The sequence below is a fragment of the Colletes gigas genome, unplaced genomic scaffold (assembly GCF_013123115.1).
Source record: "Colletes gigas isolate AHSC1104 unplaced genomic scaffold, ASM1312311v1 Colletes_gigas_Sc00009, whole genome shotgun sequence".
In the NCBI taxonomy this organism is placed as follows: domain Eukaryota; kingdom Metazoa; phylum Arthropoda; class Insecta; order Hymenoptera; family Colletidae; genus Colletes; species Colletes gigas.
The window spans coordinates 7,310,535-7,336,168 of NW_025106638.1; the positions used below are offsets into that span (position 1 = coordinate 7,310,535).

Here is a 25,634-nt window from a genome sequence, read left to right on the forward strand (position 1 = left end):
ATATCGAAAGAAAATAAGAGGAATATAAAGATTAAAGGGGCCGGAAAATCTAGTCGATCTGTTTGAGGTGGCTAATGTGCGCGAATCGTTAATTCAATCTCTTCAGTTTCCAATTCCGCCGTGAATCAGCGAGTCTGAACGGTGCGTCCCGACTCGTGCTGCAAAATAGGTATAACTACGTCATAGTTATCGTGTAGAGACAACGGTTATCCTTATCGAGATTAGCTGATTTATCTCGGCATTGGAAGCTGCACCGACTTATTAGGAGATCTATAATGCAGAGGCGCGCTATAGCCACAATCTATAGGCCCCTCTCTTTCTCCGACCGGCTCGCTGCGGCTCTTTCGCCGCGAAATCGATAAATTATACATTCAATTATTCATGCTCGGTCGCCATAATCATGTACGGTGGTTGACAAGATCCTGGCACGCTTTACAAGCCTTCTGGCTCTCCGCGTTTGTTCGCTAGTCCAAGGTAAGTTCCGTTTACTAGTGCGACCGTAAGCTATTCGATTTACCGTCACGATTTGAGACGCGCTTGCTCGTTACCCGGTATTTTACGACTTTGTAAAATGGCCGCGTGTTTTTTAAGAAACTCGCAAAGATTAGCAAGGTTCCCGCGGTTTCGGTGGAAACGCATCGTGTCTTCTGTTCGAAAAGCACGGCATTGAAATCTCCGCGCCGCAGTAACAAGTCGTAAAAATAGACGGGTTTACGGATGAAATCTCGCTGCTAAAACACATTATTGATAATATGTTAGACCTGCAATGTGATCTTATCGGGTTTGAAGACTGACGTAACGACAATTTGATGTAGTTAAGCGTAAATGGGGTGCCCTATCACGAGATTTTAATATGTCTTCGACGTTAGTTTTATCGTACGAGACAAGTAACGATATCTTAACTAACTTTAATATTTATGGAAAAAATTTTAGAACTCTGTAGATGCTATAATGCTCGCTTGTACTTCTCATGTTAATATTAAAAGTGGTGAAAAAAAGACTAAAAGTTTTGCATATGTTTAATAATTATTATTATTCATTTATTCACGGGAAAACCCTTTAGTACAAAAAGAAAGTAAAAATTATACAAGAGACAATATTATCGTTATAAAATTTAGTAAAATAATTATTGTACAATTATTCTCTATTTTTGCGTATATGAAATTAACATGAGTAATTGTTCAATTTATAAAATTTTTAGATTCATGTGTTGCGCGGTGGCTTACGGAATAAAATAGAATTCCTTAGATATTTTGATGGTACATATAAGGAAAACGATTTAATAACTGCTGCTCATAAAATTTTCTTTCCATTATGCAAAGTTTGAAGATTTATATTTTTCTTGCTATTCAGCGGCAAATATCGAGCAAAATTGAGGGTAAAGAAAAGGGTAGACGAAATACGGTTGGGGCCGAGAGAGAGAGGAGGAAGTAGTTGATGCATGGCGTCGGGTTGCATCTATCTTTCGCGTGGTTCGCGTCGGTGCAGCGCAAGCCCGTTCGGTTGCTTTCGGAGGCGTTCGGTTCGATTCGGTTCGGTGTACTGTCACCGTCACCGATTACCCAAGAGGGTGGGGGTAGACTTTCCCCACCACGGTGGAGATAGGAAGGCGCTCGAGAAGCGAGAGTGGGGATTGCACAAAGCCGCAGCGGAAGGTTCAATTGTTGGTGAACCATCGCGAGGAGTGGTCGCGCGTGATAAGGCTCGGACGATAGAAGCGCGTGCCTCGTATCGCGAACGGTGCGTGCACTCCGAGGAGACTCGTGCCATCGACGTAGCAGTGCGAAACGCCAGGAGGATTTTCGTTTACGGAGATGCGTGCCGCAACCTGCCGCGACAGTGACGTGGTGATTCGTTCGCCGTTACGTTGCCGACGCGAGTAAAATCGTAGGCCGTGTAAGCGCAGTGACCGGAGATCAGAGAAAACACCTTCCCTTTTTTTTTCTTCTACTCCCTTTCCACCGCTCGTTCTCGTGTTCACGGATATTATTTTCAACACGTATCAAGAGATCTGATTGTGATAGCTACAAGTGAATAATCGTAATCTGCTTGTGTGACTTGTACTTGGAGCGGTGCGGCTCGCCTTGCCCTTCGCGGTCGTCACGCCTCGTCGTACGACCCGACGGAAATTTAGGATTATCTGGCCACCATTTGGTCCTTTTCGTCCAGTTGACGCATCCTCGAACCGGCAGCGGCTATGACGGCGGACAGCCTGTTCGAGACTACCAGCATCCCGGGGCATCTCGCTCCCACGCCCCAGAGACTCGAGAGGCTTCTCTCGAAACAGACCCTCGAAGAGCTCTACGAGGTCGAGGAACAACCTTTCGCACGGTGAGTCCGACGTCTCTTCTTCTCTCGTCTCGCCTAGACATTCTATCCTCTTTGTGTAAACCGAGTTACCGGCGTCCTCTACCGCGTTCCTCCTGCGACCTCGCGAGGTCGTCGCTTCGCGCTCTGCTAATTAAAATAGTTGCTTTTATTTCTTCTCTCCGCGGCGAACGGAAAGTTCGCTCCCGCGACTACCGAGTTACTCGAACGGGGAGCTCCGATTGCGGAGCAGACGAAGCATAAAAATGTTTGAGCGTTGGAAGAAAAAAGGGTCCGTTGACCGGTAGAAATCGTTCAGAGCCTGAGGCACCCTTAACTTCTCGGCCCTGGACCCTCTCGGAGAAAGAAAGTACCCCTACCGCGAGAGATCGAGGTCGAGACTTGGCGCGCTGATACTCTTTTACGACCTCGGTCTATTGGCGCTTCTTCCTCTCTCTCACTTCATCCGTCTCGAGAATTTCGTTTCTTCTTAGCGGCGAGGCGCGATACTGGAGGGGATTTGTGTGTTATGTGCGGTACAGAAGTCTCTGTGAACGGCTCCAAAACTGTGCAAGGTCGAGGACCATCTGCGAAGTCGCTTCGGTACGTGTCCTGAATGACTCGTCGATCGTAAGAAACCGCCGAAGAGAAATCCTCGAATCGGGTCGCACGGTGGTCACACGACACAGTTAATTCGCTTCTAATATTAATCATCTCGCGCGTACCGTTCCGACGGTATCGATGCTCCAATATCTACATCTCGCCGTAACGGACCTCGTTAGGAAATCAAAATTGCATTACCTGGATACGTGTTATCTGCTGCTTTCACGACTCAACGATCCGCGTTCGTACATCTCGATTGCAGCGGTTCTGCAAGATCGGAGCTCGGCCAAATATAAAGTGTTATGGTGTGCTCGATCCTATTTGTATACTCGATGCAGCGGTTCTTAACCTTTTTAAACTCAGGACAGACTTAGGCAGACAAGCTTAGGACAGTGACGGCAAGTGATTGGCACGCGATTTTACGGGCACGCTGTAAACTTTGTTTAAAATCTTTATTTATCAAACGTAATAATGATATCGATGAGACCGTTAAAAACAACGATACAAGTTATTATTATGTATCGGTGCATTTATATAGAATAATTATTTAATAAAAAAAGATTCGTAATCTTTTCGACCTCACAACGCAGTTCCGGTAAATAGAATTTGGTACGGTTCTTAAGCGTATTAAGAAATTGTTTAACTACTCTCGTTTTCTTAATTCAGATACCATTGTTCACACTAGCGCTACTGCTAATAAATACTCCGTACCTGTTGATGATGTTTTTAGTGTATCTTTTGAAAAATTTCGAGGTCAGAGAAACAATCTTTTGTAATTTTGTAAATCAATGGTCCGGTAAATAAATAAATTAATAAAAATGTATGCAAATTTTTCGATGAAAACAATTTTTCTCTTTTCCGCTGACGTTTCCCTAGCAACGTAACGTCAGTCGATACGATGAAGAAATGATAACAAGACACGGATTAGTCACGATCACGATGTTTCTACGGGCACGAAGGTCAAACGATTTCGCAAAAGCGCGTCGCTCGTTAAAGTTTACCAATTCCGTGCGATGGTTGGATTACTAGTACGACCAACCGTAGCAGTATCTTTTTCGAACGTGGATAAAAGTGAAATAAGTCGAAAATGCGCGACAGAAAGTTGACAGAATCGCATATTACGGTCATGCCCAATCTCGCGTTCATCCTCCGGTTGGCTCGAGCGCCATTCCCATTTGCGATCCTTTTGTTCGTCGATCGCTGGAAGTCGGTAGCGAGTGTCGCCGCTGCGATAATATAGGCCACCGGCCACGATATTTGTTGTCGTTACACGTGCCAGAGTCGTTGGCGCTGTTTGTGCACGTAAGCTACCACTGCACCGATATCGATTGCAGACACTGCGGCAAAATGCAGTTAATTCGCGCGATCTGCAACCGATAAGAGGCTCGGGATAAACACCAGCGGCGCATTAATATTTATCGTTGGACGTAACGAATCGAGCCTCGACTCGACGCGGTTCTTTCGCGACGATGCGTTATTAGTATTCCCGCAACGACCGGATACGTTGGAGATATTTCTCCAAAGGTGCTAACCACTGCAAAGATTTATGCAGCCGTCAATCAATATCGTTGGTCGCTGGGCGTCAGCTACGAATGCAAAATAACGATTGCTTGGAAAACGCCCGCTACGCAGACAAGATTTATACACGAGACGTTTATCTTGTTCGGGATAAGGATAACGGCGTAAAGCTTAACTTTGGTATTAAAGGGTTACGCCCGGAGCGACTAAATTTCAACATTTGTTCGCAGACTGGTAAAAGCACTAATAAAATTTTGTTTAACACTAAACCTACCATGCGCGGTCAAATGACCGTTTTTGAAATTTTGTTTAGAATTTCTCGTATACAACGTTACTGTATCACCATGTAGCTTATTGACTTTTCCTATAATATATTAGGTTGTCCGGAAAGTTCTTTTCGTTTTTTTAACAGGTATTAAGTATAAAATATTTTAGGTTCTGTGTACTATTCTTGAATAATATACATATGATCCGTTCTGTTCTACCACCTTTTGCCATCGCTCCGGAAGTCTCATAATGCCGCTTTTCCAAAATTCCCTTGCCTTACTGTTAAAATATTCTTCGAGGCCGTTTTTTATTTCATTAACTGATGTGAATTTTCTATTGCGAAGAAAATTTTTGAGGCAAAAGAATGAATAATAGTCCGATGGTACAAGGTCTGGAGAGTATGGAGGATGCGGTAGAACATCCCAATCAAGCTCTAAAAGTTTTGTTCGCACGGGTAAAGAAACGTGTGGCCTCGCGTTGTCGTGGTGGAACACGACACCACGTCTATTCACCAATTCTGGACGTTTTGCAATGATAGCCTCTTTCAGTTTTTCGAGTTGGGTGCAATATTTCTCACTGTTAATCGTTTGCCCTTGCGGAAGTAACTCGTAGTAAAGAACACCCTTCCAGTCCCACCAAATTGAAAGCAATATTTTCTTCGGGTGAAGTCCAGCATTTGCTACCGTTAAAGAACTCTTATTTCGACTCGACCAAGATCGTTTGCGTGCAGTGTTGTCGTAGAGGATCAAAGTTTCATCCCCAGGAATCAAACTTTTCAAAAACGGCTCTCTTTTGTCACGTTGGATGAGTAAATCGCATGTTGAGATTCGGTTCAGAAGATTGCTTTCCGTCAGTTGATAAAGGACCCACACTTCGTAGCGTTTAACGTATCCAAGCTTTGTCAAATGTTCATGAACCGTTGTTCGCGGGATGTTTGAAGCATTTGCTATCTCACGAACACTAGATCTTGGGTTTTCATCGAGGTAGGCCTTGATAAGGTCAGTATTAGTGGTTGATGGCCGACCGCTGCGATCTTTATCTTTAAGGTTAAAATTTCAGGCTCTAAACCTTCTAAACCAATTACGGACTGTTTGAACAGTTATAGACTGGTCCCCATAAACGTCACAAATCTTCTTTGCAGTATTTTCAAACGTACTGCCTTTTTAAAAGCAGTAAAACATCACATGACGCAATTGCATCTTTTGGTTTTCCATCTTTCACAAGGCGAAAAACACTCGACAAACTTTCTACTGACGTCAAAAACTGTTCTCTTGTACTGCCAGAGGATGACTAATAACCATACAGTTGACGGTAGAGTGCTCTGGTTGTTTGTTTACTTAAACACAGCGAGACAAGGCCTTGAGCGACGAACGCGAAAAGAACTTTCCGGACAACCTAATACATACAACCCATTTTTCAATATTCACAACTTTCTTTATTGTTTACTTTCCGAAAAAAATTTATAGCATGTCTAGTCTACCACGAACGGCCATTTGACCATTTGAAAAATTCATGTTATTTACGACTATATTCTTCGGAAAGCGCACTCCTGAAATTGTTTTACGAGTCTACAAGGTAATTGTGGATCTACAGTGTAGACAAACGCGCGATTGGAACAAATGTATAGCGTTCTTCATATGACAATACGGTCTTGCGATCCGAACAGAGCATCAAAATTTCAAAGTGTATTATAGAAATTATTACGTGGTATAAGTGATAGTTTCGACAAAGTCAACAGAGCTAACAATATTTTGTGGTATGATTTACAATTATTTTTTATTTCTGGTCTCAATGTTTTTGCCCCGTTTGATTTATATTTTTATATTTTAGTTTTTACTTTTTACTTTATCATTTGTATATTCATCCCCCAAAATGTCAAGACATTCGAGGAATATCAATTTATTAGACAAAATAAATAATATCGACGAGGATTGTTCTGAAGATGACCAAGAAGTTTCCGATTTTGACGATGATACAGCAGAAAATAATTGTGACTTATTTGACAGCGATACGGACGAAGAGAATATTTTGAATATACGAAGAGGACAAAAAAGAAAGAGATTTATAGTTAGTTCCGAAAGTGAAAATGAAGAAGGAATTGAAACTGCTATGGACGGAACTGTTTGGCAAAAAATAAAAGAAGGGTCTAATCGCGGAAGAGCACCGATTTATAATATTTTCAAGGAAATTTTTTGAAGCGGTCATTTGACCGCTCATGGTAGGATTAGGTATACATGAAATGTCGGTAGGTTTAATGTTAACCTATTAGACAGAATTTAAAACTCGCGGTCTTGACGGCGTGTGTCTATTGGCCACGTGCTCGCTCTAACGGCAAGAACCAATCGCGTGCACCGTATTCCTAACTTTGTTGCCTCGTTGGCCGCAGACGTGCAATTCAAAATGGACCTGTGCACCGTATCGGCAAAAACAGAAACGTGTTATTAACGAAAGGAATGAAAACAACCGACGCGATTCCGAAGGAAAAGGATTCTTTTCCTTCGGGATCTCGCGAGTTGGCGAGCATCGAGTATCTCGTTCGTCGAGACGAAGGATAAGTGGGAACAGAATCGAGCCGTTTGAGTACCGAGCCACGACGAGTCAGACCGACGCCATAAACGTCCGCGAGAAAGGGATCTTGGTATAAATATTATGGCTGTATCGGCCTACGGAGCGTTATTTGCGAATGTAAATAAAGTCGAAGCGAACGCGCGCGCCATTTCGTTCTCACCAATTAAGCGATTCCTGCGCCCGCGACCGATACTCGGTCGCCGTATATGCTAGCAGTTTATTGCCTACAACATTTGCCTTCGCCAGTCTCTACGACGTTGCTCGTATTCGTCACGGTTTTGGCATTTAACGTCGATTTACTTTTGCCTGGCAGCGCGCGCGCCTGCAACACGTTTCTCCACCTTCGGCGAACAGACCGCCCCCCTCCCCCTCGAGACTGACCGACCCATTTAAAACAAAGAGAACGTTTTACGTTTCTCCTATCTGGATCGATAACGCGATCCCGTAGTTTGACGTAGATCATCGCGAAGGTCAAGAACGCGTATTACTCTTCGCTCTTCCTTTCCTTCCAGCGACCCTCGCGATGAGTCAGGCTACAGTTATTAATGATTCGTACGTGTGTACTCGATTCTCGTCGCTTCGCGTTACTCGACGAACGCGCGCGTACGCGGATCGAGCAACGTTTCGCTTTGAATTTTGCGAAACAAACGTAACATGAAAATTTATACGTACGTTATAGTTAGATTAAATCAGACTTGAAAAATGGATAACGGTGACACGACTTCAGAGTCGCGTTGAGTATGGCAACGATCTTCCAATATTCATTTAAATGGACGACGCGCCCGATTACAATATCTTTATTTACTACGAAACTGCGGGAGATGAAAAATTTAGTTTCTGAATTTCTACCGGTCCCTTGCTCTAGAATGGTTCGAATGCATAAAGAAATTATTCCTGTAAAATAACGGTTTCAACGAATAACAGGAAAACGTGCCTCACATTTTTACACGTGAAACTTCAAGGCCCCCGAGGCACGTTTTCCCGTTAATCTGATCGTGCTGATATTTCACTAGAATTATTTCTTTATGCATTGTAACCGTTCACGGAGGTGAGACTAAAAAAATTCAGAAACTCGAAAAATACGGCGGACTCGACGGATTTTCCGTGTTGTTATATCGTATGTGGTGCACGATGTAAATATTTGCATCGGTATGTTGAAACATGTTTGAAGAAACCGTCGCGGTGGTCGCGGAACAAATTCGTTCGACGCGAGGATACTTGGTAATTTTGAAGCAACGGAGACGGACAGGTGCTTTTTATGGTACCGGGTCGCATCTTAGAATACACGGAGACAAGTAGGGGACCCGCAAAGCAGAGCAGAGCGAGAGAGCGAGAGAGTTTAGCGTGGGTTGAAAATAGCTTGTGGCCGGACCGAGTATGCTGGGATCGTTCGCTATGCACTTGCCACTTGATATTTAAATCATTGTAATAGGTAAATCAGGTAAACCCGTACCCTTTATTTCGAATGATCGAACGCTCCAGGAGAATATTCTATAGACAAGGTGTTCGGCCACCCCTGGGAAAAATTATAATGGGAGATTTTAAAGGCCAAAATAAGACGAAAATCAAGAATATCAATTTCTTGACTGAGGCTTCATTAAAAAGTTATTAAAAAATTAAAATAAAAAATTTCAAATCATTGTGAAAAAATTATTTTTGGTTGTGGGGCTCAATTACAATCACTTTTGGTGAATACACATACCCCTGAAATCCTACCCACTTTCGAGAAAAAAAATTCGAGTAGGTACTGACATTTTTAGACGAAATTAAAAAATTTCAAATCATACTACAAAAATTATATTTAGTTACAGGGGTCAATTACAAGCATTTTTGGCGAATAGACATACCGCCGAAATCCTACCCACTTTCTAGAAAAAAATTGGAGAAGGTGCGTTTTTTGACAAAATTTACAAAATTTCAAATTATTTTAAAAAAATTATTTTTGATTGTAGGGGCCAATTATAATCATTTTTGGTCAATAAACATATCCCCGAATTCTTACGTATTTTCGAGAAAAAAAATTCTTTATCGAAAATCTAATGTGAGGCTAGAAATGCTTCCCTGAAATTTCATGCAAATCTTTAAAATGTCATAACTCCTGAACAAATTGGAGGATTTTAATTCTTCAAAATGCAAACAACGCGTATTCTAGTGGAGAATATGTACAAATTCTAACAATATTGAAAAAGTTGTTCCTTGACACCGTAAAGTGAGAGAAAGCCCCTAAAACTGGTCCAATTTTCAAACGGCTATAACCCCTACAATAGTAAACGTATCTCATTGAAATTTTGTTCTGAAGCAGAGCCCATGGGTACCTACAAAAAAATATTAGACAACTTTTCTGTAAGGCTGTCAAACAAAATTACTAGACATGAAAAACGAATTTTTAAGAAAAATCGACAGGGTTGAATTGGTTGAAGTAGGTGTCAATTACAATCATTTTTGTTCATTAAACATATCCTCGAAATCCTACCCACTTTCGAGAAAAAAATTCGAGAATGTGTGTAATTTTTCGACAAAATTACAAAATTACAAATTGTTCTGGAAACATTATTTTCAGTCGCGATGGTCAATTACAATAATTTTTAGTGAATAGACCTACCCCTGAAATCCTACCCACTGTCGAGAAAAAAATTCAATACGAGCGGAACTTTAAACGTTAATAACTTGTTAACGAAGCCTCCATAAACAAATTAGTATTCGTGATTTTCGTCTTATTTTGGCCTCTAGTATCTCCCATTAAAATTTTTCCCAGAGGTGGCCGAATACCGTCTATAACTCTGCAAAATTTATAAATTTATTTACAATAATACAATGTAATAGATGGTTAGTATAAAAGAATGTGTAAGGCAGAAATTATTTTATTTTTATACGTCATGAATAAAAAATTAAAACCAAGTTCAAGGATTTATATGGAAAAAAAAAATGAACGCAGTTGTTGCAATTGTAACCTGACTCGCTTCGTTCGCAATTTTAACCAATACGATTCAATAACAATCCGGAAAGAAAATATTAACACTCTTATCCAAATATTTTGGGTAGGAAACTTTATATTTATTTCGAATGAAAGTAAATTATATTAAATTTCGATGAGAATTGTACTCTTCTGAGTTTTATAATATACGTTTGTTGATTGGAAAAATTGTTGTTGGTTTGTCTCTTTCAAAAAGAGAAAATTTTCTTACATTCACAAAAACCATCGACGTGCGTCCCTTCCTTGGCTTATTTAGACAATGAATAGGACCGATTGGGTCTGTGGGTACGTGACGAATTTTTCGTCACTGACCTTTCTTCATTCTGACAGCTTCTTCCGAACTGAACAAATGTGCCCTTTCAAGTGTTTCAAATAAAGACAAAGTTTAGTTTTAAAAAGATTTGAACTGTATGTTTTATTTTTATTCCATCACCTACTTCCAATAAATGTTAAGTAAATTTTGAAAAGGAATTAAATTTCACTTGTAATCGTTGGGAACGTTTAGTCGATTCTAGACTGTTGCAGTAGGTTGGGATTGGAATTTTGTAAATGTAACGGTTGACTGTGCGCATGCTTTCGAGCAGCGAGTCGCGAAGGAAAACTCGATCGGTGGTGTCTCTCGTTACGTTCACGGAGAATGCTCTCCAGTTGGAGCGGACGAGGTAACGCGACAGAAACGGACATACCATCTGAAAAGTAACGGTAACGGCACCTGCAATTAGCGCGACAGCCTGACTGCCAACTCGTTGGTCCGCGATCTAGTCGCTGATGACCTTCCGTCGAGGGGGGAAAATGGGATCTCGGGGCGCAAAGTGGATCTACTCGCAAAAAGATCACACGTATCCGGTTTGCCGTATTCCATGGCCTTTGTTCGAAACGATTAAGGACGTCCTGTTCTGAAACACGCGCATCGAAATCGCAACACGCACGCGCGACGTTTCACTTTTTACGACAGGAATCTCGAAAATCCTGGACGAGATAACGTGTTCCACAAACGTACGCGACGATCTTGTTTCCAGAATTCGTGGCTCAGATTAGATTACTCGCAGCCATTTGGATTTGCCCTGTAGCAGCGTCCGAACACCTCCAAGTACGCTTAGATCGAGCGTCGGATATAGTGGTTTGAAGTAACGAACCGAAATCGGTATAGTCCGGGCCACGATATAGCGAGGTCGTAAACTCGAGTAGGTGTCAAAGTTACACGTTTCAGCTCCCGAAACAAGTGAATTGACAGAAATACGAGCAGCTAAGGGCTTTAGACCATAGTCAGGACAGTACGAAGAAATGTTTCATCTAGTGTCGCCATTTTTAGAAAGCCATTTTCAAAGATATCGTAACAGGTAAAGGTCTTGCTCAAGTCTTTAATATCTTAATTTACCTGCTTATAATATACACAGTATGTCGGAAAAATAACGGAACTTTTTAAATTAAAAGAAGAAAGTTAGTTAATTTGCCAAAATTATTTTTTTTTATTCAAAATACATCCCTTCTGCATCAATACACCGCTGGGCACGTTCGACTAGTGTCACTTTAACCGTTATAACTTGACGATCCGTTAGTCGATTCCAATAATGATGCTTTTGTTTTGTAGAGGAAGTATACAGCTTTCAGGTTACATATTGTTTCAATAGATTGCATTAGCAGTTTTCATTAAATTTAAAAAGTTCCGTTATTCCGAAAGACATTTAGAAAGGCACCCTCAAGCAAGAAGATGTCATGTATGGCCCTAAGTGCCACAGCAGTAGTCGGTTTCAACCCTCAAGAGTTTAATTTACGATTTCACTATATCGTGGCCCGGATTATACACGGTGTTGATTTCACGATGAAAATTACCACTTGCTTGTCTTTTTAAACAACAAACCTGTACCATGATCCGATAAAGTCAAATACTTGCGATTAAAGATCGACGACAGGCTAACCTGAATCCATTCGGTAAATACTAAATGATAAAAATATAAAGAAGACAAATATACTAGCTACAAGAGTCGTCGATGATAACTTTTGATTGGAAACAACTGCTTTATAAATTCATTCTAGAAACTGGTTTAGATTTATAAAATTTAACTTTTGGGATTCGCAGAGTGAACAAACAATGTCAACATTTATTTAATACAAAGATTTTAATTAAAAATATTCCCTAGCGTATCGAGTAATCCAATTTGATTTAGCCGATAAAAATGAAATTAGGATTCGATATAAGTTCGGTTGTTCGATCGGGAGTTCCTTTCGAGATTTTTCTTTTCCCTCGTCACGGGTTTCGGATCGCTATGTTGCAGCTGCCTCCAGACAAGCAACAGCTGTTCCCATTGGCCCGAGCCGCTCGTAGACGGTACTTGTCCCTCTTTATTCCTGTTCCTGGTCTTCCAGGATATGCTTCCCATACCTTCGTGGCGCGTCTTTTCACTTAACATAACAATGCTTCTCTTTCAACCAGAAGGATGCAGGTTTTACGAGAACTTCGAATGGCAATGCGTAGGTCCTTTCCCTCGTGCTTGCGTTTTCCTCTGCTCGAGAACTGTATTCCGATCGTTCGTTAACGTTATCGCGACAAATGAACACTATGATCGAGCATATGTTGTTGTATTCAAACAATTGAACTCCAAAAATACTTGTAGGTGAGCGTAAAAATATTGTAAATATTAGACTGACGAAACTGAGCACTATGCCCTAGTGATTCGGGGAAGGAATAATATAAATGATAGCCACAGGTTAGTGACAATAAAATGTTTTTAGATGTTACTGGTTTGTTGTCTCTTTTCTCGCGCCCTCTTAAATAAAACACCGACACTTTCTCGAAGGTTTCAGGCCATTCCAAAATGCGGCATAATTGCAAGGGTGTCGGTCTACTTTGCTGAAGTTAGTGCGCCGCTTACAATACCGACACTATGAGTATTCGCGGAATCCTACACTACATAATATAATTTTACTGTATTTTCATGAATTTTTCGCGATGAAGTTAAAACAAAAAAGTGAACGTTAAGGGGACCAGGAAGTCAGACTGAGCATTTTTGTAAGGACTTATTAAAAAAAAAAACGGTTAGGTATAAATAATTTCCTATTTACACAATGTTTTGATAGCTTAATATGTTGTATACGAATACAAAACCCATGTAGCAGACACTTAAACAAATACAAATTATTTTTATTTTGCAGTGATTTCTCTTCTCCAGATGAGAAGTTATTAACAAAATTTGTCCACATACACGAATTTTTTTCTCAAAAGTACGCAGAATTTTAGGGGATGTATTCACCAAAAATGATTGTAATTGACCTCCGCAACCAAAAATAATTTTTTTACTATGATTTGAAATTTTTTAATTTCGACGAAAAATTTGTCCGCTTATTGAAATTTTTTCTCGAAAGTGCATAGGAATTCGAGGTTATGCCTATTCACCAAAAATAATTGTAATTGATCCCCGCAATCGTAAATAATTTTTTCAGAATGATTTGAAACTTTTTAACTTCGCTGAAAAACTTCGCTAAATCTTTATTTTTTGGCATTTCATTCCCTGAATGGTATTACTTTCGAAAGAAAATCGATTTTCTGACTGCCTGGTCCCCTTAAGCGTGGCAAAGCAGCCACGTTGAGGAAGGTGATTCGACGGAAAGATTTCCTGTTTTGACTATCGGTGGAAGTGGCCGTTAACACTAAACCTACCATGCGCGGTCAAATGACCGTTTTTGAAATTTCGTTTAGAATTTCTCGTATACAACGTTACTGTATCACCATGTAGCTTATTGACTTTTCCTATAATATACATACAACCCATTTTTCAATATTCACAACTTTCTTTATTGTTTACTTTCCGAAAAAAATTTATAGCATGTCTAGTCTACCACGAACAGCCATTTGACCGTTTGAAAAATTCATGTTATTTACGACTATATTCTTCGGAAAGCGCACTCCTGAAATTTTTTTACGAGTCTACAAGGTAATTATGGATCTACAGTGTAGACAAACGCGCGATTGGAACAAATGTATAGCGTTCTTCATACGACAATACGGTCTTGCGATCCGAACAGAGAGCATCAAAATTTCAAAGTGTATTATAGAAATTATTAAGTGGTATAAGTGATAGTTTCGACAAAGTCAACAGAGCTAACAATATTTTGTGGTATGATTTACAATTTTTTTTTATTTCTGGTCTCAATGTTTTTGCCCCGTTTGATTTATATTTTTATATTTTTATATTTTAGTTTTTACTTTTTACTTTATCATTTGTATATTCATCCCCAAAAATGTCAAGACATTCGAGGAATATCAATTTATTAGACAAAATAAATAATATCGACGAGGATTGTTCTGAAGATGACCAAGAAGTTTCCGATTTTGATGATGATACAGCAGAAAATAATTGTGACTTATTTGACAGCGATACGGGCGAAGAGAATATTTTGAATATACGAAGAGGACAAAAAAGAAAGAGATTTAGAGTTAGTTCCGAAAGTGAAAATGAGGAAGGAATTGAAACTGCTATGGACGGAACTGTTTGGCAAAAAATAAACAAGGGTCTAATCGCGGAAGAGCACCGATTTATAATATTTTCAAGGAAATTTATTGAAGCGGTCATTTGACCGCTCATGGTAGGATTAGGTATACATGAAACGTCGGTAGGTTTAGTGTTAATTTGGCCAGGCGAGAGGACGTATCGTGACTCGGCGAGGTTTGGGATGCGCACACGACGTCTTATTAACAACCCTTCTGCGCGATGACGGCGATTATCAGCGATACAGATACAGCGTATAATAAAGCGGTCGTGGCGTTCCGTGTCGAGGGCTCGTCAGCTTCCCGTCGCCTTAATTATATTTATCGGCTCGCTCGATCGGAACGGTCGCCACGCGGATCTCCTTCTCTCTCGCTTTCTTGATAAAAGTGCGGTGGTTCGATCTTCACGGGTGAGAAAATACGATGGTATGCCGGGCGCGTTGCATCGGCGAACAAACGTTGCCTTCTTCTCAAGGTCGCCGTGATCATTGCCCGTTCACTGCCGCGCTGCTCGCTCATCCGATCGATAACTCTCTTCCCGAGTCAGGGATCGTGTTCTACGAGTCGGAGGAAGCCACCCAGAGTCACAGACAGGCCGTGATTCTCAAGAAATAACGAGAAATTCCAGCGATCGTTATTCACCGGCACCGTATTTAGATAGGCTGTTACTCGTGTCCGTTACGAACGAACGAATAAACCGAACGCGGAGAAGTCGCCCAACGATTTTCATTCGAATAAAGATATCATCGTGCACCCCGTTGGGGAAAGAAATTCGTTCGTGCGATTTCTAGGTTCGCCAGGGCGAAAGATCGGGATCTCGTTCTTAGCGCGACAGTAGACTCGCGGCTGGATCGCGCGCGATCTCAATCGCGAGACGACGTTATCGACGGAGAAAAATCGTCTAGGATCGTGATGTTTGGCCGGCACGGAAAATCAGCGAATCTCAATCGAGCGAGTAACATCCTGGCGGAATGATCTATGGATCGAGATCGATCACGACCGGAGAGCTTGGGTACCGAAGGTGGAGGTATTGCGACAGAAACTCGAGAGGGAGACAGGTTCGACGGAGAAGGGCGACTGGATCGCTCGCGATTGCGATGATCTATGGGTCACGATCTGTTGGTGCCAAGACACTTTTAGCTTGGATCGTTTCGCGGTGTAACGTTGACTCGACGATCGAGGTCCGGTAAGAAAGTACTGGAACGGAGGATCGGATACGTGGGACTAGTATTTTAGATCGATCAAGTTTTATCCTGTTTCGTAACTATAGTCTTTTCTAATTTTGCAATTTACGCTCCATGAATTAATAATTTTTGTAAATGAATGGATTTTTCCCCCCGTAAATAAATAAATAAAATTAAGTTTATGTTCCTCGGAGTTAAACTCTGCGAGTCCACACATTGGAACAATCTTGTAACAGAATCAGTAATTATCGATGGAAAGCTCCAATTATTTTGATCGTTTTGAACATTTTTTCACCTTCGTTTGCATCTGCTCCTTGTTTGTTGAACGCAACAATTCCAGGTTGGCCTTCGAAAATCAGATCACGCATTTTTCCGTGTCCCGTTCGACGCCCACGCGTGTCGCACGAACATGTTTTCCTGCTTTCCTCTCGCGGCGTCGAGCTCCCTCGGTACAGTGTAAAATGCTTTTGCCAACAGTTTTGTACTACGTTCAACAATACTTTTTCTTCTACTTTTCCATGTTTCTCTGCTACAGTTTTTCTCGATTGCCGACGGTTTTTCGTTTCGTTCGAAAGCGTCTAACAACGAGACATCTTAAACAACGTAATGACGCGAAACTGGATCTCGGAGGCAATTTCTCGCTGCACAGTTTCCCGGAGAATATTAATTCGAAAAAAGGCGATCGTTCGACGATCGTCTCTGCCCACGAGGTACGTTTCTTTTCTCGAGAATCGTTTCTAGAAGAACCGCGCGTGAAAAGAAGCACTCGGCGAAATTGTGCTCGCTTGATCGCCAGAAATCCGAGCAACGAAAAGAGAAAGAGAGAGTCGTAGTTTGTTCGTTAAGACTCTATACGCGACGACCTCGTTACTACAACGCGGTCGCTCCCCTTCGGTTTCCGTTCGGTTAACCGTAAATTACAACCACGACCGGTGTGTAACGAGCATAATGGCGACGGTAGCCGGGTGAAGGTCGGCCAACTCGAGCGAGCGATTCGAACGACGATACGAATCGAATCGACGCGACGCGACGTTTCGTTTCTGTCACGTTAAGGAGGGCTTCTCATGTAACTGGTTCAAAAAATCAATTTTTCTTTTTTTTTTTTCATTAATTAAAAGTACAAAAAAGTTATAGCCCATTTAGTGAGATGCGTCGGAGACTGAAAGAACAAGTGTTCGACGATAAGTGGGTATACGGTGTCCCAGGCATGTGCCCGCGATGTTTATGAAATGCAACGCATAAAATGGATGAAGAGCGTTATAATCTAAACATATTATGGCATTGCTGTTTATCTTTGAAAACTGAACTCGATTCGGAAGAATAGAGTTCTCAGTATCATTTCGAAATTGAAAGAGAACACAATAATTTCAAATATGCAACGAAAAGGAAGCAAATACGATAGTTTTCGTTGATTGAAACTTCGAAAAAAGTCATTTCAAGGAAATCAATATACAAGAACCGAAGTCGAAGCAGGGTCTAGATGCAGGAGCGACAGAAAAACTATGTGAGTTCGAACACCAACGTGCTTTTTCACAATGCATTCGAGATCATCTCTTACCAATTTATGAGAATTTGTTCAAGTGCATTTACACAAAATTCAAACGAAAGTTTCGATGCAACTATTTGATGTCTGGCTCTTAAACGTTTCCATTACGATTCAAAAATGGTTAAAATTGCTTCCTATTTGGCTTCTGTAATATTTAACGAAGGATTTTATGCAGTTCTTAAAATAACAGAAACGTTGGACATTGTAATTGAAAAAAAACTGCAAAACATTGCCGATTCTCACAGCAAGATGCGGCTTAACTCTTTGCGGCACAGGATTTTAGATAATAAAATAGACCCATGTTGCATAGAAATTTTATTGCGTTTTAAATTAAACAAAATTGGTATATTTTTATTAACGAAGATATCACATAATGTAAAAACATAAAAAACATAAAAAAAGATTGTCGCAATAAACCTGCCGTTTGCAGCAATTGATGATCCTGTATTGGGATGTTGAATGTTGCCAACACAAGTGAATATATTTGTAACATTTGTTGAAGATATTACCAACTGCTTAGCGTAAATAAGACGAAATATAAATCTATGCGCATGCAGCTATTGCAATATTTCGAGGTGGGACTAAAAATGTCCCATCATGCATTACGGTGCATCAAAAAGGTGGGACACTTTTAATCCCAGCATGCCCCAAAGAGTTAAGAAAGCAGAGCGGCATAGTTTAGAGAGCACGAAAGAAGAAGAAAGCAGCAGGACTATTTTGAGGAAGAAGAAGATGATTTGCTGCATGGTCCAGACATAGCAGATTAAACTTTTAAACCGCATTTATTTACTCACGGCACTTAAAAATCATTGCAAATATTTTGACACAACATTAATACTTTTGAACACGTTTTTAGAACGCCTTTACGAACTAATTGACTAATTATTTTTGCACAAAGCTTATTCAATTTAGTACATATTTCTCTAGGGATTATACCTCAAACCTATTCTTTCTTTGTATTTATAATACTTTTTTATCGATATAAAATTCATGAATTTAGTGAAAAAAGTTAATTTATTTTTCAATATCCGATAACATGTTCAATTTTTCTTACTTTTTTTTTTAAATAAGTATAATCCCAAACTATTTAAATTTAAGAAAATTTTTCATGTTTTCGATTCTGATGATTTATACAGACATTGCACGACCTGCCAACAGTAGTTACATTATCAAAAAGGATTATAAAAATTACAATAAATTCAACTTTCACAATAAAAGAAGTTGAAAAAAGAAAATTATTTTTTGTACTTTACACCTTCAAAAGCTTAAGCCAATATTATAAATAGTTTTCTAGAAAAAAATTATACAAAAGTGATGCGTTTATACTGCCATTACACGAGAAGCACCCCTTAATAGAAATAAAACGAAAAAAAATGAAAAACAATTGTGAGAACTCGTCTCGAAGTCGAGCCTCCAAATCGAAGAAAATCGATGCCGAGACTTTCTTATATCGAGCGACGCGATCCAAGATAAGCAGTGCTCGTCCTTATGCGCCGACGTCGAAAGATGAAACCGTGATCGAGGTTAACGATATGCAGATTCGATTATCCTGCGAGCTCGGACGCCAGTTTTTTATTTAATTTCGCTTTCTTTTGTTTCGAGAAACTTTCGTAAGCGACGAATATACATACGCGAGAAGGTCGAAAAATTTCTGCAATAAGACGGACTGTAATACGAAACTGAATTTGTTGTCTTCTTGGACTGCCGCACAGTGGGGCCATTGCATGCCAAACGCGGCAAAAAGTGGTTTTATACAAATATACCCACAATGAAATAATGATTCACTAATAGTTAATGGGACACATGGGCCATGATTTAGTGTGATTTTTTTTATCATTTGTCGATTTTTGATACGACTACATGATTTTGAAACATTCAATCTTAAAATCATCCAAAATTATAATCATCGTTTATTGTTGCTTTGATTCTTCAAAGTAAATGATGAGTAATTGAATTAAATGTACTTAGTACGTATTTTAATTACGAATGAAGAATCAGATGAAGAATCATTCATAGATTCATAAATTCTTTCGTTTTCTCTTCGTAAAGGTCGTGTCGTCTATTCGCTAATTGCCATCTTCTCCTGAAACGGGACTTCAAAGTTGCAATTTTTGTTTTCAAAATTTTCTGGCACTCCACAGAATAATTATCCTGGCTCATTAAGGACGACTCTAAAAATTCAAGTTTATTTTCAAAATCATGATTTTGATGCTGTGTCATGATGTTATAAAACTGCATCATTAAAAACACACGTACTCCTGATGAACCTTAGGATTTAAAAAAAAATGTCACTCTATTAAAATGAAACTTTTGCTACGAAAACTGTATTAACAAACTATATAGAAGATGAAGAAAAATGGCGAAATTCAAATATATATATCTGTACCTACCTACTTCAATTGGAAATTCCATTATTTTAACACTAAATATTTCACTCACAACATACAAGTTAGGAACGTCAAACGACAAATGCTCCAAATTCGTGATCATTTTATGCTTTTATAGCATTCGAAGCAAAAACAATGAAATGTATGCATTGTTTCCTAGTTTTGATGTATAGGGTTATCCAAATTGAGTGTCACATCTTTCAACAGATGGGACTACTAAACGGTTTGATTGTTCTTTGTTATATTTCACACACGCCATCACTAAGCATAAACAAATCATGATGGAACGCTACACTGTGCAACAACGTGTACAAATTGTTGAAAATTATTAGAAACGTTCAATTTCTGTTCGAGTTTGTTTTCGTGCGCTTCGCGAAATTCTTGGTCCAAATAAGCAACCTTCTGACAAAACAATTCGTCAAATTGTGAATAACTTCAAAGAGACAGCTCAGTTTGTAATGTAACACGTGATACGTATCAACGTGGAGCAAAAAAACAATATTATAGCCGTCATTAATGAAATAGAACCCCAATTATGTAATAGTGTAATAGACAATTGGGCAAAATGAGTCAAGCTCATGAAAAACAGCCTAGTCGGTCATTTGAATGATATTGTGTTCCACGATTAATGTTTCGAAGTGGACTTTATATTAAAATAAAGAAACCTGAAATATCTCAACCAGTTTGTATTTTATTTCAATTTAAAGATGCGACACTCAATTTGAGCAGCTAATTTTTTAGGTAAGGCTTCACTCTACAAAAAGCAACTAAAACGAACACTGAGTCACACTGCATTCATAATTAAAAAATAAAATGAAAACTGAACATGTTCAATTAGTTGTAACTCAAAAAATGTTGGAGATATAAAAGTGTACTTTGGTGTAATTTAAATACGTACTAAGTACATTTAATTCAATTACTCATCATTTACTTTGAAGAATCAAAGCAACAATAAACGATGATTATAATTTTGGATGATTTTAAGATTGAACGTTTCAAAATCATGTAGTCGTATCAAAAATCGACAAATGATAAAAAAAATCACACTAAATCATGGCCCATGTGTCCCATTAACTATTAGTGAATCATTATTTCATTGTAGGTATATTTGTATAAAACCACTTTTTGCCGCGTTTGGCATGCAATGGCCCCACTGTGTGCCGTTTACGACAATAAAATTTGTCTTAGCCGTACCTGGTCGAGTCCAGAAATCGTTCGAAAGTAAGTTGGTCTAGCCATCCCACCACGAGGCGTCCTACTTCGCGAATCGTATCGTCGATCGTTGCGGTTCCGCGTATCCATTGTGGTGTGCATTGGAAAGGGAATAACCTTGCCCGCATTTTCTATCGTGTCGCAAGAGATATACCCACCCCTATATCTCGATTCATGCACGTACCGCTTAAACGTACATGTCGTTATCCTTAAGCACGTAAGCAGATATATCTCGTTTTCCCAGAGCGCATAAAGCGATTAATCGTATCCAGGCTTCTCTCGTTACGTACGATCGAAATAGGTGACTAGAAGACTAAGATAAACAGCTATTTGTGACGAGTTGCGAGCAATTGCAGACTCTCGAGTCGTCTAATCGTTTTCCTGCCCCTCGTTACTGTCGACTACCTTCGATAAAAGGGACGTAATTAGCCGAACGGTCATTGAGAAAGCAAAAACAAGATACGTCTTTTACAATTATTGATTCGTGATATTTATTCGCTTTGTCTATTTTGGACCTAAACTTTAACACCAATTTTATTCATTCACAGAATACAGTAATGATTTTTAAAATGAACATGGCTTCAGGGTTGGTATGTTCATCTGTCGTATAGCGGAGGCGAAACTCGACACCAGCAGATATGCTTTATGCTTCACTGGCTCCAAGAAGGACAAAAATGTTCAACTTACGAATCACGTCTGGAGTCCGTTCTAAGAATCATTACCCGTTGATACGAAAAAGATGATAGATAAGAAACAAACAGAAAAAAAATATATATAAATAATGAAATAAAAAAGAAACAACATCCGTCGTATAACAAAATAAAAAATATATCATTGCTATAGAATAGAAAAATTTACGAGTTACGTATTGCAGAAATTGCAGAGCGTTTAAATACAGGAAAAAAGACGTCGAAGAATTTACCATGAAAGGTTTGTTGCGGATTTACGAAAAAGAGAGTGTGATTCCTTAGACTTCGAGTTAAAACGCAAAAAGTTGTATCTAAATAAAAATTCTATGATAATAGAACTCTTTCTTTGCTGTCTAGTCATCGAAGATAGGCACGTGTCTAATCGTCAGATTTCGTTATCTTTGGTGAGCTCATGCAAAATCTATTTGCCTTCCTTAAGACTTTTCTCACTATCAGTGTCGATACCTTAACCACTCTGACGAGCTACGATATATTTTAATATAAAACGAGACATCGAATTGTTATGCAATCGAATGCATAGAATTTCTTCTCGCACCTAATAACATACTTCGAAGAACGAAGAACGTATCGGCTGGTTTTTATTCAATCCCATAAGATCGCTGTTACCCGGAGAAACGCAGTTATCATACGGAGACATTTATTATCGGCTGGCAGCCTCGTCTTTGCAACCTACAATTCCCGCGTTTTCAAGGCAATCCATCGATTCGTAGAACGCATTGTTCGTTCCGAGACCTTTTCTTTTCCACGACGAACACGAGAGCAGAGTGAGATCTCAATCGATGACGAGATCCCGTCGTCGCAGACCAGGTAAAAAGAGGCTCGTGTTCGGAGCAGAGGCTGGGTAGCCAATCGGTGCTAAGTAAACCATTCGATCGTTCCTCGATCGGCGCTCGAGAAAAAGCCGATCACCCACGTCTCTCGATGTAGTCGGACGGTATCGCTTTACCTTTGGGTTACCCTCTCTTTTTATTCGTCCCAGATTCGATACACGCCCGATATATGACTGGGAGGAACATCAGGGCCAGCTGCGTGGCTCTTCTAACGTAATACGGGCCGATCGATCGGAAACGTTCGATTCGAACTTCTCGGTTCTTTTGTTCGGGTCGGTAGGCCACACTCGGTCTCCGGTGGAAGACCACACGAGGGATGAGGTTGGCTCTGTTGGATTTCCTAACCGTCTCACGTTGTTACAAAAATCATCTCCAGTGACGATTGTATATGTCTGGAGTTTTGGCCATGGGTTCTACGAACTCAATGGTATTTATTATACAAAGAGTTCGTCGCTAGGGCGAACTGCGCTTCACTCTCGCCTTTCTTCTCCGGGTGAAGTCACAGTTTTCCAACAGATCTCTTAGAGAACAGAACTGAACTCTTAGATATACCTTCTACATATCATTTAATAAAAAGTACATTCGATTAGAAAATTATTGTCGTTTCATTCGAATCACACGTCCCATAGCCCTACCTTTTCCAATAGGCTCTAACTGTCGGTCACGTCAATTCGCAGGAACCTAAAAAAAGAGCCGTGAGATTGTCATGGTCGAACATTTCGTGATTCACGAAGCACGCGGAATAGCCAATTTCCTAGAAGACTATGACTGGACCAATGACGTACGGAATCTTGCCAAGAACTACGAAACGCCCCACAGTGGGATAGGTAGACGCTCAAAAAATCTAGCCTAAATTTTAATTTTTGCGACTTGAATTTACATCACACTCGCGGTACATTCAAATAGTGACCCTAACAAGAGAAGGGCCCCAACTGTCCGACTTCGATTTTAACGGGACTTAGCAAGGTGATAGTATACAGGGTATTCGGCCACCCCTGGGAAAAATTTTAATGGGACACTGTAGAGGCCAAAATGAAATGAAAATCAAGAATATCAATTTCTTGACTTCGTTAAAAAGTTATTAAAATTGTTCTGGAAAAATTATTTTACACATATCATTGGGAATATTTTTCCGTACACACTTCAGCAGTGTGTTCTACAAGTAAAACTAAGACTGAAATGTTATATAACAAAAAATCCATAAATGCTTTGTTAAGAAGTTATGACAGAAGTATGAAATGTCATGCAAACGCTGTTGAATATACCTATATTTCCATTTCAAAGTGATGTCCGCCTTTGTTGTGACGCTTTTGGCATCGATGTACTATTGAACTTATTGTTGACTTCAATTGGTTGCGATTTTGTCGAGCCTCTTCATATGCGATATTGATTTTTGCAATTAATTCATTTCTTGTACGTATTTCTGTATTTAAACTTTCTCTTTCAGAGTGCCATGTAAGTAAAAATCTAAAGGGGTAAGGTCAGGTAACCTAGAAGGCCCCCATCGACCAATTCATTTTGACCGTTTGACGGAATAATAAAGATACATCTTTTAACAATGACGAGAAATCATTTGTTCAAAACGTTAGAAAAGATTCTCCCGTGAACCGCTCAGGAAGGTAATAAGGTCCGATTAAGAATTCATCACACATGCCCGACCAAACATTGCATTTGAATTGATCTTTCTCTGTATTAAACTGAAAGAAACAGCATTATCATATCTTTCACAGTTTATATTTTTGTTATAACTTCTTAACAAAGCATTTATGGATTTTATGGCATATAACATTTTAGTTTTAATTTTACTTGTAGAACAAGCTGCTGAAATGTGTACATGCACACTCTGCACATACTATCACCTTGTAAAGACTCATTAAAATCGAAGTCGAACAGTTGGGGTCCTTCCTTTGTAAGAGAGGCTGATTAACACATTGACTACCAGACCAAACCCCTCAAATTGTCCACGAAAACGAAACTTTGTTTTCAGACAATTAGAAATTACTCACAATTTGGCATAGAACTTATTTTTGCAGTCCGGCTAAAATTCAAGAATTCTAGATCCTAGAATCTAGATTTATTTTCTTCAACGTCTAAGCTTGAGAATTAATTTTTTTAGCTCCCCAGTGAAAGTTCATGTCACTCATATAATGTCTGACGTGGCAAACTATAAAGAAAAGTTATGTCTGCAGTAGTTGTACGAGTATCCAGTGATAGGAAATTGAAAAGGTTCAAGATCGGGCCATAATTATAATCAGTTATGACTTGCCCTGCATCAAATGCAATAAAACAGAGGAATATATGTTGGACACTTTTTATCATCTGTTCGTGTTTGATTAAGTGACCGATTAACATATTAACAATAATACAGAAATCGATGTATAGTTTTTGAGATTGGATTTATCGTCGACCAGTGACGTCAACCGCGTGAAAGTCCTCGCGCGTAACTCGTATCGCAATTACATCGCGTTTGCCTCGTTCGGGTGAGCGCGTAAGACGCGATTCGGCCAAGTATGTCGAAGAGTGGCTGGCTAATTGTGTGAAAATAGAACATTCTCGAGGCGGAAGAAGCGTTTCGCGAACAGGTGTTCCGCGGATTTCGACAGGTTCGCGACAAATATCTCGTCCGCGTGCGCTCCTAAGGATGACTTTTTATCGATGCGCCCGGGAGATACGAACAAGTGCGTGCAACGCTATATTTGGTAATGGTTGCCGCGATTTTCGCAATATCTCAGTTACGTGCCCGGTGCACGCGAACGTGGCCGGAAAGGCGTGCCGTGAAAAGTTTACGCGTTGCTCGGGGTTCGGCCTTTCCGAGCTTAGCAACAGAAACGCTGCTCCGGCGTCGACTGAAACACGAGAATTCGTTCCCCTCTGCACGCACATTCTTTGTTGCGAGGACTCGACAGCTGACGTGCCCCAAGCCCCCTTATATTTTCTTCGTCCGAGCAATTGCCTCCGCTCGAATCGACTCTGTGTCAGGTATGTGCAAATTTTTTATTCAAGTTCCCAACTGCCCCAATAATTTATTTATTTGTTTAGTAT

The 25,634-nt window shown here is 39.9% G+C and overlaps 1 protein-coding gene across 1 annotated transcript in view; it reads left to right on the top strand.

Annotated features, from left to right (window-relative positions):
- The first annotated feature begins 1,682 nt into the window (after window positions 1-1,682).
- Window positions 1,683-25,634, top strand: part of LOC122397368 (serine/threonine-protein kinase 17B-like) — a 132,555-nt gene continuing 108,603 nt past the window's right edge. Inside the window, exon 1 of the mRNA XM_043396490.1 lies at window positions 1,683-2,331. Within this exon, the coding sequence (XP_043252425.1) occupies window positions 2,198-2,331 (134 nt within the window). The 5' untranslated portion in view covers window positions 1,683-2,197. The remainder of the gene's footprint in view (window positions 2,332-25,634) is intronic.